The sequence below is a fragment of the Rhinatrema bivittatum genome, chromosome 16 (genome assembly GCF_901001135.1).
Source record: "Rhinatrema bivittatum chromosome 16, aRhiBiv1.1, whole genome shotgun sequence".
Lineage (NCBI taxonomy): Eukaryota > Metazoa > Chordata > Amphibia > Gymnophiona > Rhinatrematidae > Rhinatrema > Rhinatrema bivittatum.
In genome coordinates, this window is record NC_042630.1 from 22561356 (window position 1) to 22575697 (window position 14342).

The 14342-nt window shown below is 44.2% G+C and overlaps 1 protein-coding gene across 2 annotated transcripts in view; it reads right to left on the minus strand.

Annotated features, from left to right (window-relative positions):
* The window catches only part of TSC22D4 (TSC22 domain family member 4), a 101154-nt gene extending 88306 nt beyond the window's left edge, over positions 1–12848 (minus strand). The window contains exon 1 of one of the 2 annotated variants that reach the window (XM_029580487.1): positions 12625–12838. In XM_029580487.1, coding sequence (XP_029436347.1) covers positions 12625–12668 — 44 coding nt within the window. In that variant the 5' untranslated portion in view covers positions 12669–12838. Of the gene's footprint in view, positions 1–12624 lie in introns of both variants that reach the window. The other variant, XM_029580490.1, reaches the window with a different exon arrangement.
* Between the last annotated feature and the right edge of the window lie 1494 nt (positions 12849–14342).

Here is a 14342-nt window from a genome sequence, read left to right on the forward strand (position 1 = left end):
GCCAGTGGCCAGTGGTTGGTGTGCCACCTTCACGGAGCGGAAGGATGGAGGGCTGCCATCTCAAAAAATAAAAAAAAAAACAAACAAGCAAACAAAACAGGGGTGGGTAAGGGGCAGGGGTGAGGCCTGCTGGTTGCAGCGGTTGCTACCCCTGATTGAGCTGGATGTTCACTAGGATTGCGCTGCTCTCTGCATTGGTGGAGGGGTGGAAGGGAATTGGGGCCGGAGGGTGCTGGAAGCCAATAGAGACGGGTGGGAGGGAGAAAAAAGGGGGGAAAAAAATGGATAAACTGCGTAGCTTGCTGGGCAGACTGGATGGGCCGTTGATCTTCTTCTGCCGTCACTTCTATGTTTCTATGTAAATGGTCCATCCAGTCTGCCCAATAACCTTCTTAAGGTAGTAACTTCCACTCTGTGCAGGTTACTCCCATGTTTCTTTTATTGGTAGTAACTGTTGCTCTGTGCAGTTATCCCGAAACCTTATGATAACCATAAAAATTTCAGCTAGTAACATTTGCTGGGTGATGAGCTTTCTGGAAAATTCGGACGGTGCTGCTTGAACGTACTTTGCTTATGGACTTGGTCGTAGAAGCAATCCTGTGCTTTTTCCTTTATGTCTGCAATCCAAGTACCCCAGACTGTGGAAGTTGGGGCTCTCTTGTTTCTTGTCTGAATCCATTTCCCCTTTTCCCCCTGCCATTGAACCGGGAAGCAATGTTTCAGTAGCATTAAAAGCATCAAGGCTTATTAGTTAAGATTAATAATCTCCACGCTTTCTGCTAAAAGTAGCAAATGCCGCACCAGCAAGTTACCTCCATGCACGCTTTCTTCATTTCCTTTAGGACTTGGCTGTAGAAGCACTCCTGAGCTTTTTCCCTGATATCTGTGTATCAGTATCCCAGACCGTAGAAGTCGGGGCCCTCAGTTGTTCTCTGAATCCAATTCCTCTTTTCCCCCCTGCCATCTAAGCGAGGAGCATCTGCTAAGGGTAGTAACTGCCGCACCAGCAAGTTACCCCTCTGCATGCTTTTCTCATTTCCCTTCTCTAGTCTTTAGAGATCCACAGTGCTTATCCCATGCCTCTTTGAATTCTTTGACTGTTTTCGTCTTCATCACATTCTCCAGAAGAGCATTTCAGGCATCTGCCACCCTTTCCTTTAAGAAATATGTTCTGACGTTAATTCTGAATCATCTCCGCTAGAGTTTCATTTCATGACCCCCTAGATCTATTGTTTTCTTTCCAATGGAAAAGGTTCGAGTTCGTCCATCATTAGAACCTTTCAACTATCTGTATCAAATCTCCCCTGCTCCTCCTCTCTTCCAGGGTATACATATTCAGATCCTTCAGCCTATCCTCATAGGTCTTCCAATACAGGCTCCACACCATTTTGGTCACCTTTCTCTGGATCACCTCCATCCTGTCTCCATCCTTCTTGAGATACAGTCTCCAGAACTGAACACAGTGCTCCAGGTGAGGCCTCACCAAGGGCCTGTACAAGGGCATTATCACCTCTTTTTTCTTACTGGTTATTCCTCTCTCTATGCAGCCCAGCATTCTTCTGGCTTTAGCTATTGCCTTGGCACTGTTAGGGTTATGGACCCTTAGGCAGAGATGGAGTTGCCTTGCAGGTCCCCACCATCGGCAGGTGGAGCTGGCTGAAGCAGAGGCTCACTGGAGCTTCACCAATACCAATCCACATTCCCCTTATGTTGAGCCCTCAGGTGCTGGGGTGAACTGGACTTAGGTGCGGGCCTTTGTGGAGATGAACATAATAACATAGTAATGATGGCAGAAAAAGACCAAAATGGTCTATCTAGTCTGTTCAGCAAGCTTCCCAAGGTAGTCACTGCTGCTCCGTGCAAGCTACCCCCATATTTCTCTTAAGGGTAGTAACTGTTGCTTTGTGCTGGTTAAGCTTTTTTATTTATTCCCATCCTTTAGCCTTTTAGGGATCCACAGTGTTTATCCCATGCCCCTTTGAAATCCTTCACATTTTTAGTCTTCACCACTTTCTCTGGAAGGTCATTCCAGGCATCCACCATTCTCTCAGTGAAGAAATATTTCCTGACATTGGTTCTAAGTCTTCCTCCCTGGAGTTTAAAATTGTGATCTGTTATATAGATGTTGCAGGCCAGCACAAGAAGAGGCAGAGTCTGAGATGAGGAGAGGTCAGGGCAGACGGCAGGCAGACAGGGTCAGGTACAGGCTGTGGTCAAAGTCAGGTAGAGTTCACTCAGTCGTGCTTCAGGTCAGGGGTGGATTGGCCTATCGGGGGATCAGGCTTCCCCGGTGGGCCAGTCACTCCCATCACATGGCTGTTTTTTTGTTTTTGTTTTTTTTTTTAAACAAGGATTCCCACCAAAGAAAATGAGAAGGGCTCTGCGGCCCGAAAATATATCTACAAAGTCGTGGCACAGCAGATAAAGCCGTGCTTGAAGTGAGGCTTGTGGGCTGCGTCACAGCTCGTTCTGCCACGGCGTGAAGAGAGATCGGCATGCAGGGCCGGTGCACCACTAGTCTGGGGGCAGCGATCATATGACTCCTCCTTCTTCCTGACCGCACGGCCCGGAAGAGGAAGTGGTGGGTCCGCGTGGGCGGGAAGAAGAAGAGGCCATGCAGGAAAAAGAAAAGCACCGGCCATTGCAGGAAGAGGCAGCATTGGCTCCAAGTTCGCGCGGCGTCCAAGAAGCAGCAGTAACAGCTCTCCCGCCTCAACCTCCACCTCCATGCAAGTGCATTCCCCGGGGCTGTCGCAGGAAGAGGCATCAAGGGCCAGAGGAAAATCAACAGCGTCACCTCCCTCCCCTCCCTGCAGAAAACAGAGCAGCATCAGCCCCCATGGCTTCAAGAAAAATGAAGAGGTCCACTCCCATGGGGTCTGAAAGAGGAGGCTGCTGCAGTACTTCTACTGGGGAGGGGGGAAGAAGTGAATGAGTGAGAGCATATGTGTGTGTGTGTGTGTGTATGTCTCTGTGAGGGCATGTGTGGGTGAAAGAGCATATCTGTCTGTGAGAGCATGTGCATGTGTGTGTGTGTGAGGGCATATATGACTGTGTGTATTACTGCATGTCTGAGACAGCATGTCTGTGTGTATCTGTGAGATTGTGTGTGTGTGTGTGTGTGTCTCTGTGAGGGCATGTGTGGGTGAAAGAGCATATCTGTCTGTGAGAGCATGTGCATGTGTGTGTGTGTGAGGGCATATATGGCTGTGTGTATTACTGCATGTCTGAGACAGCATGTCTGTGTGTATCTGTGAGATTGTGTGTGTGTATCTGTGAGATTATATGTGTGTGTGTGTGTGTGTGTGAGAGCATGTTCTATGATTGAGCATGAGTGTTTATATGAGAGAGATTGGGAGGAACAACCCTCCACCTCTCCCCTGCTAATCCACAGCAATCTCTGGGCATCTGGAAATCAAAAGATTCCAGGTATGAACAACCAGGGATTTTTTTTTATCCTTTTTAAGTTTTAAGTATTGCATACTGTTTGAAATATTTTATTGGTCTGGAAAATGTATGAGTTTTCAATTATTAGATGTTGTTCTATTTGTCAGCTGTTTTGAAATATTCTTTTCATTAGTATGGTTTTACTTCTATTGATCATTTATATTTACTGATTTTGATGTTTTTTCAGGTATTGTAATATTTCTGTTTTTCCGTTGTTGTACTGCATAATAGTCTGGCCTGTTGCAGTTAACAGTTCAATTTTTGTCTGAATGTTTGTAATAACACTTTATGGTTACTTTACTCTGCATTTTTGTGAGGGTCTGTTTGTATTTTGCATCTGTGACTGAGTTGACGTATTCTGCTAGTGTGGAGGTTCTGTATAGGGATCTGTAGCAGCTTGGCTTTTTCTGTTTTCCTAATAGTAGGTGTATTGGCTTTTTAGGGTCTGGTGTAATGATCACAGTGTTGCCTTTTCATAAGTAGGGTTGTTAGTGTTTGAGTGCTGGCAGTTATTGCAGTTTTGATATGAAGATTTATTATATTGAAATTGTAATCGAGTTTACTTGTGGCTTTTTGAGGGCAAAGCCCATATCCAACACACATTACAATAGACCTAATACCAATTCCAAGGATCTTTTTTACATTTTTGTTGGGTTTTTCAGCACTCCATACAATTATAATATACATGTTGTAAGTAATATTTTTACCTCACAAGACGTTTATTTTGGAGATATTTTAGCTCAGTTCCATCAGGTTCCAGAATTAACATGGCGTGCTTTTGGGACCTGTTGACACATGTGCTGCAGGGAAAGTACATGAGTGCATCAGTTACCCCACAGGCTGCTTTTGAAAAAATCTCCCAGGCCTATATTTTCCTGAAATCCACCACTGGTGAATATATATGTAAATTATATTGTATGTGTAATTGAGTACCCATGGGCCAGTATAGAGAAAAATCCCCCGGGCGACTACTTTCTCACAATCCGCCCCTGCTTCAGGTAGTGGTCGGTGGCAGGTGGAGTTCAGTCAGAACTCTCTACATAACCTCTCCTGTACACCCTGGATTTTCCTGCCCCTTACAACCTATCTACACTTAACATATTGAACACCCTATCTATCCCTCACCCGCCTCGCCCCTATGCCAATTAAGACTTCGACACAAGATTTGTAAATAGTTACCTGCTTTTATATTGTTATAGTGATTATACTGTCATAACTTTACTGCTACTGTAAAATGCTGTCCTAGTTTTTTAGTTATTTATGATCTCCTATGTATGTATCTATCCCAGCCTCTCTATGCATCTAGCACCATCTTGCTATCCTTTGCACACTCTCCTCTCCCAATTTGTGGATCCATATTATTTTGTAACTGATTTTCTCTTTCTTTTTCCCCCCTGTACTTGCATTGTAAACCGGCATGATGTCTCTAACAAATGTCGGTAAAGAAAAGCTTTAAATAAATAAAATAAAATAAATAAATGGAAAACAGACAGTGGTCAGAGGCAGGTGGAGGTCAAGCAGTTGTCAAAGTCCAAACCAGGGTCAAGCCAGAAGTCCAATTCAAAGTCAAAGTCAGAAGTCCAATTCAAGGTCATGCCAGGAATCCAATCCAAGAAGACAATGAATGAAGAGGAGGACAAGAAGAACAAGGGACCACTGGAGAAGGAAGGAATGTTGAAGACAGACGAGGAGAAGACTAAACACGAAAACAGAAATGCAACACAAAACTGACTGCCAACAGAACCAGAAATAGGACACAGGAGTTCAGGAACACACAGCAGGAGACAGGAAACAGGAAACAAGAAGCAGGAACCAGGATATGCAGCGACAAAGCACTACTTCGATGGAGTCGACATTGCCGAGGCACGTCCAAGGAGGCCTTAAATACTGAGGAGGCTATGAGGTCATCAGGAGGCGCCTCTGGTAGATTCCTGCTGCTGGTTCTTTAAATTGCTGGTGGTCGGCGTGCGTGTGCCCTAAGGGCAGCGGGACCAGGAAAGGCAGCGTCTTGCCATGACTGTTGTGCGACGTGCTGTCAGGCCGCATCACAGCCTGTCGTTGCTTTGGAGGAGAAAGGCTGGCGCCAGTGCGTCTGTGGGCTTCATGGGCCGAGATAAGTGCAGCGGCTCGCAGCAGAGGACTGTCAGCCACGGAACGCAACAATCACATTGTTTCACCATCTTTAGATCACCAGACACTATTACCCCAAGATCCCTCTCTTGGTTGGTACACATCAGTCTTTCACTCCCCATCACATACAGGTCTTTTGGATTACTGCACCCCAAATGCATAACTCTGCACATCTTAGCATTGAATCCCAGCTGCCAAATATTTGACCACTCTTCAGGCTTTCTTAAATCACTTTTCATTATCTCTACTCCTTCAGGTATGTCCACTATGTGGCAGATCTTAGTATCATCCATAAACAAACATTATCTTCTATCCCTTCCGCAATGTCACTCACAAAGATATTGAACAGAACCGGTCCCAAAACAGATCCCTGTGGCACTCCATTTAACACCAATCTCACTTCAGAGTGGGTTCCATTTACCTTTACACACTGTCCCCTATCAGTCAACCACTTTGTAATCCACACCACCACCTTAGCGTTCACTCCCAAGCTTCCCATTTTAATCACAAGCCTCCTATGTGGCACTGTATCAAAAGCTTTCTGAGATCACATCAAGTGCTCTTCCTCGATTCAATTCTCTGGGCACCCAATCAAAAAATCAATCCGATTTGTCTGACAGGACCTTCCCCTGGTGAATCCATGCTGCCTTGGGTCCAGTAACCCACCGGATTGTAGAGAGTTCACTATCCTTTCCTTCAGCAGGTTTCATGTTGGCACACAAGAGACATTAATGCAGCCTACACTTTAGGCATTGGAGGTTAATTCTTCCCCCAACCCCACACATCAGGGTTGAGACAGAATGAATCATGGACTTGGCCCCAGTATTGAATGTGAGCCCCTCCACATTGGGACTGACCCCAAAAAAGGGGGTTACACCTAATTTGGTTGCTAACTTTTAAAAGTACTCTACTATTCTCCTCCCATAAAAGGGCTATCCCTTTGATACCTTTAAAGAATATCCCTGTGTGTTTGCAGTTAGTTGGTGACACCTTTGTTTTTTTTTCAAAATTCTTTGTTTTTCTTGTACTTATAGTGACAGAGGAGCACTGGGCTGTACTCCAGTTTTGCCAACCCCCTTCGTCTCTGGGACAACATCGATAAACAATAATCCCATATGGGCAAAGGCAATCATTATGCATTTAAAAACTGTGAAACTCCATCTTTGACTTTCCAGAGATGCAAGACTGAATCTAAGAGAAGGAACTCTCTACATAACCTCTCCTGGATAGAAAACTACAGAATTTGGTTGGCTCCACCTGCTTTTTGTCTGCTGAACACAAGTGCACTTCCCACATAACCTGTTTTTTGGTGCATTCATTTTTCTTTGCCTCATCTTCCCCTGAGGCTACCAGGGGCCTACAGGCAGTTCCTGGAACAGATAAAACATTTCAATGGAAGAAAAAATTGGAAGCTTTCTTCCTTTTCTGAGTCCTTGCTAAAATGAGCAGAGAAGGTACATAGTATGGCATGATTTTAAATGCATCACATGATATAAAATGAATTGTGTGCTTTGAACAATATTCTGTGACTCAACTCTATAAACCATCAAACCACCCCCAGTATTTTCAGCCTCTGCACTCTGTATTTTCCCGGAGTCTCTTCCTTGGGCATTTTCAGCTCCCATGCTCTCTGCATTTTGCTGGAGTCTCACCCAGCATTTTCAGCCGTTGCATTGCTGGAATTATGGTAGTAGCTTGTGTAATTGCTTAAACAGCATGATAATGTGATTTGGGAAAATGTGTGTCTGTTTCCTTGAAGGGTTTTTTTTTGGTTTTTTTTTAATTGGTTGCTGAAAGAGGGTAGTATAAAAGGGGAAAGTTTTGGCAGGGTTTGCCCTTTCCGTCCCTGCCGGAATAGAGAACCTTCATCTATGTAAATTGACTGGAGTACTCAGCCTGTGGGCTGGGAGGCCCAGGGACCCTTCAAGGGCAGTGGGACCCTGTAGGGACTCTTCCCCTCAAGGGGAGAGGCCTGAGGCCAAGAAGAAGTGGAGAGGAGTCCGTTTCCTTCATGGTTTTGCAGAGAAGCACGAGAGGGTGACTGCAGAGTGGCAGGAAGTAGGTTTTTTCTTCCCCTAGGGGAACTACCATCCAGCAAGAGGAGAAGTGCAGGATTTGGGTGAGTTCACAAAATTGGGAATTCCTCAGGGTTTCCTTAGAAAGGAGTGGTTTCCTCCTCCCCCAGTAACTTACTAGAGGGGCCTGTGTGTGGAGTGGTGTTTTCCTCCTCTCTAGGAATTACCCAAGAGGTGCAGAGTAGGAGCACAAGGGGGTGAGCTCAGGTGACAGTAGCCCCCAATATGTCCTTGGTGCACAGTGTCCAGGGAACCTGAACTAAGAGGACAGGGATGTGGAGAGTATGCATTCCACCACAGGGAATACTGAATATACACATACACAAGGATTGTGTGAATAACAGATTGGAATGGCTCTTGCTTACCACTGGATGGCACTGCTGTACTACTAGAAAGCAGATCTCCAAATTCACGCCTGGCTCCTAGTTCCTCCCGATTGGACCCAGTGACTCATCTTGATTTTATCTGTTTAAGCATTATGGGGGATAACTTTAGTTTATTCTTTATAGGGTTTTTCATGGCTCAGGGTCAGCTGTGGTTCTCTCTAGTTGCTTTGACCCACAACTGTTACTGACCATTCTCCCACTTTTCATAAATGCTAATTCAACCACTTAAAGTACAAAAGTTTATGCCCCTTTGCTCTCCTCTTATAATTTGGGCAATTGCACGGGCCCTGAACCAGGCCTCATTGTTCCTGGCACATAGGAGGCAATTTTTCACAATTATTGGTGGTGCTAAACTCAATTCCTACCTGGTCATAGTGAAGGAGATAGCTCAATACTGGGGGTGCTCAAGCACCCACAGAGCTGGCACCAATGCCCTAGCAGATAACTGTGGTGTGATCTGGTTGCTGGAGAGAGTCCAGTTTTTGAACATCCAGTCTCTGGTGCATTGTGGAACGTGTAGTTATGGCTTTTTCCAGCACTACAAGTACCAGAATGCACCAGGAGGGGCATGTCACAAAGTATGGACAGATTCAAGGGCTCTCTCTGCAGACCCTGGGTCACTTGGCAGAGCTGTAGAAGACAAACAGTTGATTCCAGGTCATCAGGGACAGGTCTGGATTTACTGCAGGACATGCCAAGAGGGCTGCATGAAAAACCAATACTGGCTCAGCCTGTCAGTAAAAAAAAAAAAAAAAAGGAGTCAAGACAATGGTGCATGGAATAGACTTAGTTTTTGGGTACTTGCCAGGTTCTTATGGCCTGGATTGGCCACTGTTGGAAACAGGATGCTGGGCTTGATGGACCCTTGGTCTGACCCAGTATGGCATGTTCTTATGTTCTTCTTATGTTCTTATGTAAAATAAAAGTAAAACCAATAAAATAAAATAAAATAAAAATCAGGCGGAGAGAAATACAATTTGTGTAATAATTCCCTATACTTGTTTAGTACTACAATCTATAATCCCTCACCTTACCAGTAATCCCTGTAATACTCAGGAGGACCATACTATAAACATTCGGCAGCCAAGAGAGGAAAGCTGGATTAATCTGACTATCCTAAAGAAAAGGAAATTATTAGGTAAGTAGTAATTTCTCATTTCTTAGCGTCCAGTCAGATGAATCCAGAATAAAGTGGGATGTACCCAAGCTACTCCCAAATAGGGCAGGAGGCTGCCTGAGGTTCAGTCAAAACCGCATGTACAATGGCTGTGTCCTCCCGGGCCTGCACATCCAGACGATAAAACCTGGAAAAGGTGTGTAAGGAGGATCACGTCGCTGCTTAGCAAATGTCAACGGGAGACAGCAACCTAACTTCTGCCCATGACACTGCCTGAGCCCTAGTGGATTGAGCCCTAACTTGACTAGGTAATGGCTTGCCAGCATCAACATATGTTGCCGTGACTACCTCCTTAATCCAGTGGGCTACTGTAGCCCATGAGGCCAGTTTTCTTTGTTTAGTACTGTCATGAAGAACAAACAGGCGATCTGTTTTCTGTAAAGTCTCAGTAACCTCCAGATACCGGATGATATGTCTCTTGACATCCAAGGGTCGCAACAGACGATACTCCTCTACATCTCTCTCTCTGGAGGTCACAAACTCCCCCAACTGCTTGGCCATTATTACCGAGTGCAATGTTTCCATGCGAAAATGCATCACCTGCAGATGATGGATGATACCTTTCAGATCCAAGATGGGACTAAAGGAGCTCTCCTTCTTGGGCACAATGAAATAAATAGAATAATGACCCATATGTTCTTGAGACTTGGGCACTGGAACCACAGCCCTCAGACTGAGAAGCCTTGCCAATGTAGTTACCTCTGCCTGCTTCTTCTGTGGTGAGTGGCAGGGAGACACCTTGAACATGTCCTGAGGAACACTGCAAAATTCTAGCGCATATCCTTTTGTAAGACCTCCAGAACCCATTGATCTGATGTGATCTCAACCCACCTCTGATAAAAGAGAGAGAGGCATCCCCCTATCTCCTGTTCCTGGGGGTGGGTCGGAAAACCTTCATTGGGAGGGTCGGGAGGTTCCACTACCCGAACCCATGCCCCTTCTTGGCTGTCGGGGATGAAAGGACTGAGACCTACTGAAGGGTTGAGTTCTCTGAAGGGTTGTTCCATCTCTGTAAATATATATTTTCTTTCTTTTTTTTCTGTTTTTAAAAACGTACCTGAGCTTAGCCTTACTTGGCTGAGTACAGAGTTGGTCTCCAGCTGCGGGGAAGAGGGCATAAGCCATCACTACTGTGCTTGGCTTCCTGTACCTGCTGCCTTTCAGCCACTTAAGCAGCTAAGCCCACGCTGGTTGAAAAACTAGCTACCGGACCAAGGCACTCATCTAAGGGACCATGGAAATCACTTCAGGAATTCTCAACTAGTGGAGGGATATTTTGGTATCAACTCAGGAGAGCGGGACAATGTAATAATCTTAATTCTCCTTTTACAAAATGAAGCAATCCCCAGTATGGAGATACAAATCCACCATCTGCTGGAAATGGAGAATACTGGCAGGCTGATGTCACTGCAGGAGTATATATACCATGATGTCACTGTAGGAGTATATATACCATGATCTCCATCTGCTGGAAGAGGTGCATAGCCCACTTGTTCTGGATTCATCTGACTGGATGCTAAGAAATGATTTTTTAAATGTTTTTATCACTAAATACTCCAGATTACAGCAAGTGTATTACCTCCCAACTCCAGTCTTCATAGCACAGCAAACTATACCCACACCAGTTCAGTATTCCTTCCTTCCGCTTGTACAGATTGTTATCATGAATCTTCAGTATTGTTCGTGCTTAGTAGTGCTTCCTGGTCTGCGAAAGACCCATCTGCCCAACTACTGCTCTCACTAGTTGCTAAGCCAGAAGGATGATGAATAAAACACACACCACATATTTGCAGCCGGTTCTGTAGTGCGGTGAAGGAAAAAGGTCCTTCCTGGCCCAAAATTTGCTATAAAGCCGTGGCTCAGAGCTTTTTCCTGGGATATAATCACATTGCCACACAATGTCTCTCTCTTCCTTCACAACTTGCCTCCTTTTGATGCCCACTGATTGCTGTAGCTGCAATTCTCTCTGCTGGCAGAGTTGTCCCCTTATTTCCCTCACTCTAAGAAACTCCTTCCTCTCCTGGTGGCAAAATCACTTCCCCCTTCAACTTAAGAGGATTCCCCCTGTTCCTGTGCATTGCTCCTGGGGTAAAGAGATCCCTGCATGGGTATTTTGTTAAGGGAAGTCAGAGAAACCATCCGTGATCTTTTTTATTGGACCGAGATGAGAATGATCCAGAAAGGTTGGTATCTGAATTTTGCAGAACACCCACGTCACTTCTCCACTTCTGTCTATGGTCTGGGAAAGCTCAGGCACAGCAATATCTCCAGATAATTCTTACATTGGAACAACAAAAGGGATCATAACCCTGTAAAGGATTCAGTTTTCCTCAGAACCAATATGGCCAGTAGAATCCTGCTCTAGAAAGTCAATGAGACAGACAATCAGGTTAAGAGAGTGACAGATAAAATGGAGAGACAGAACATGAGAGAGGGAGAAAGGCACACTATGCATAATTTTGTCATAGCCAATAAAGTTTCCTGAATCTGAATCTGATATGTCCATGCTGCAGATGAGAAAAGAGAGATGGAAGATTTTATAGAGACATTCAAACACATCAAAGGTACAAATAAATACACAAGATGCAAATCTTCAGTGGAGAGGAACTTCTAGAACAGGGTTTTTTAAAAAAGGATATCTACAGTGAATGTGCATGAGATATATTTGCATACACTGTCTCCATTGTATGCAAATCTCTCTCATGCACATTCATTGTAGATATCCTGAAAACCAGATCTGTTTATGGCACCCCAGGACCAGCGTTGTCTACTACTGTTCTAGAATAAGGGTTTCAATATTTCCTGAAAGGAGATAGATTCAAGAAGAGTTATGTTTACGCACATGTCTCTGGATACTTCTCAAAGATATGAAATTTGCTACATGGGGTTCATTTCCACGTGGGTGTGGAGGGGAGGGGATGGGAACGTACACTTTGTGCTCCTCTCAAATAAGAAAAGGTAACACAAGTTCATGTTCCATATGACTTGGCTTTTTGCCTCTGTAGCTCAGTAGCCCTCAGGCTATGTGGAATGGCTCTGGTGTTCTTTCCTTTGTGGGGGAAGGAAACATGTAGGTTTTAGGTCCTACTGGTGATTGTTCTGATCCCAAAAAGCAGGGAAATAATGAATGAAAAATAAACGTTACATAGACCTATGCTCTTAAAGTCTTTTACTTAGATTGATCTGATGAGATAGAAGATACAATATTTACAATTACTTACAGCCCTCTCATTGGAGGGCTGCTTAAGTAGCTCAGGAAGTTTACTGTAGCAGGTATTTCCCCTTTTTTTTGTTTGTCTCGCCTCCTACAGTAATATCTAGGGGAGTGTTGTCATCCTTCTACCACTTTAAGACTCTGGTCTTGGGGAATCTTCCCTGGTATCCCACAGTTTAAGAATAAAATACTCACTTGTGCAGACCTGGACAGATCACGGAGGGTGTAGGCGGAGCCATCTAAAACTCTGGCAGCACATTGCTTTGGAATACGTGCCTTACTGGGTCTTGTTCCTTTCTCCACAGACAGATGGAGTAGCATCCAGATACTCTTCAGGAGCACTTGGTCCTTCCCCTGACCACCTCTAGAGTTTCTCTGCCTAGCTTCTGGAACATGAGTCAGTTTCTCTTCCAACTCCCCAGTGCTTCTTCAAGCCCATATCTTTTCTAAAAAAAAACCAAAACAAAACCTGGTTGAGGTTCTTCACCAATGGCACATGATGACCTTTTTATTTCTCTTTCATGCACAGTATGGAGAAACTACTATTTTTGTGAAAAGCAACCCCACCAGTCTCTTTTTCTGCCTTCAGATCTCCAGCCTGTCCCCAGTACATTCTCATCTCTAGACAGAAGTATTTGGGGAGTGAAGGGGGAGGGGACAGCAATAGGGAGGTAAGTTAGGTATGAAGGGGCTAACACACAAATTGCACCCATCCTCACAGACAGCTCTTTGCCTTTAAATTAGCTCTAAAGTCACTATGAGAAAAAATCCCAAGATCCTTCTTATTAAATGTTTTTTAATCAAGGCCACATACAGTTCCTGGTGGCTCCACACTAAAAGCACTGTCCTCCAGGACCCGTAGCTGCTGCAGGTTCTATTCCTGCTTTGGAGAAATTGGGAAGAAGACTGAAAGTGGGTACCAGTCAAGTTTTTAGCAATGGTAACATGGAATAGACTTAGTTTTTGGGTACTTGCCAGGTTCTTATGGCCTGGATTGGCCACTGTTGGAAACAGGATGCTGGGCTTGATGGACCCTTGGTCTGACCCAGTATGGCATTTTCTTATGTTCTTACAAAGAGAGCAGTAACAAAGAAAACAAAATACATTGCATAAATCAGTTTTAAATCTTACATAAACCGATAGCCCAAGCAATAATCGTATGTACACAAGACAGGACTTCCATACATACACAATCACACCTTACACCCCACAAACCTTAATACCAAAACAAGTCAAAATTAAGACAGACTTCTCTAATACTTCTTTTTTTCAGTTTACACCCAAATCACAGCCCTTTCGGGGAACCATAAGAACATAAGAAGTTGCCATACTGGGTCAAACCAAGGGTCCATCAAGCCCAGCATTCTATTTCCAACAATGGCCAAACCAGGCTACAAGTACCTGGCAAAATCCCAAATGTTAAAACAGATCCCATGCTACTATTGCTGGCAATAGCAGTGGCTATTCCCTATGTCAACTTGATTAATAGAAGTTAATGGACTTCTCCTCTAGGAACTTATTCAAACCTTTTTTAAACCCAGCTACACTAACTGCCCTAACCACATCCTCTGGCAACAAATTCCAGAGCTTAATTGGTGGGTTGAGTGAACAAGAATTTTCTCTGATTTGTTTTAAATTGGGGACCTACTGTTTAATAAATCTTGCTATGTACACATTCTGAAGGCAATTCTTGCTTGTTTAAAACATTCACTTTGTGGCTATCTGTACCATCAATAGTACAGGGAACAATGATATACAACATTATCAATACAAATTACTAAAATAGAAACAGGAACATGTTCTAACCATTCAAATCTGCTGTGGTAATATGAGGACAGATATCAAAATAAATAAATAAAAGATGAAGTGCAACAGAATCATAAGTGACCGCTTATGTTGTGTTTGATGACTCC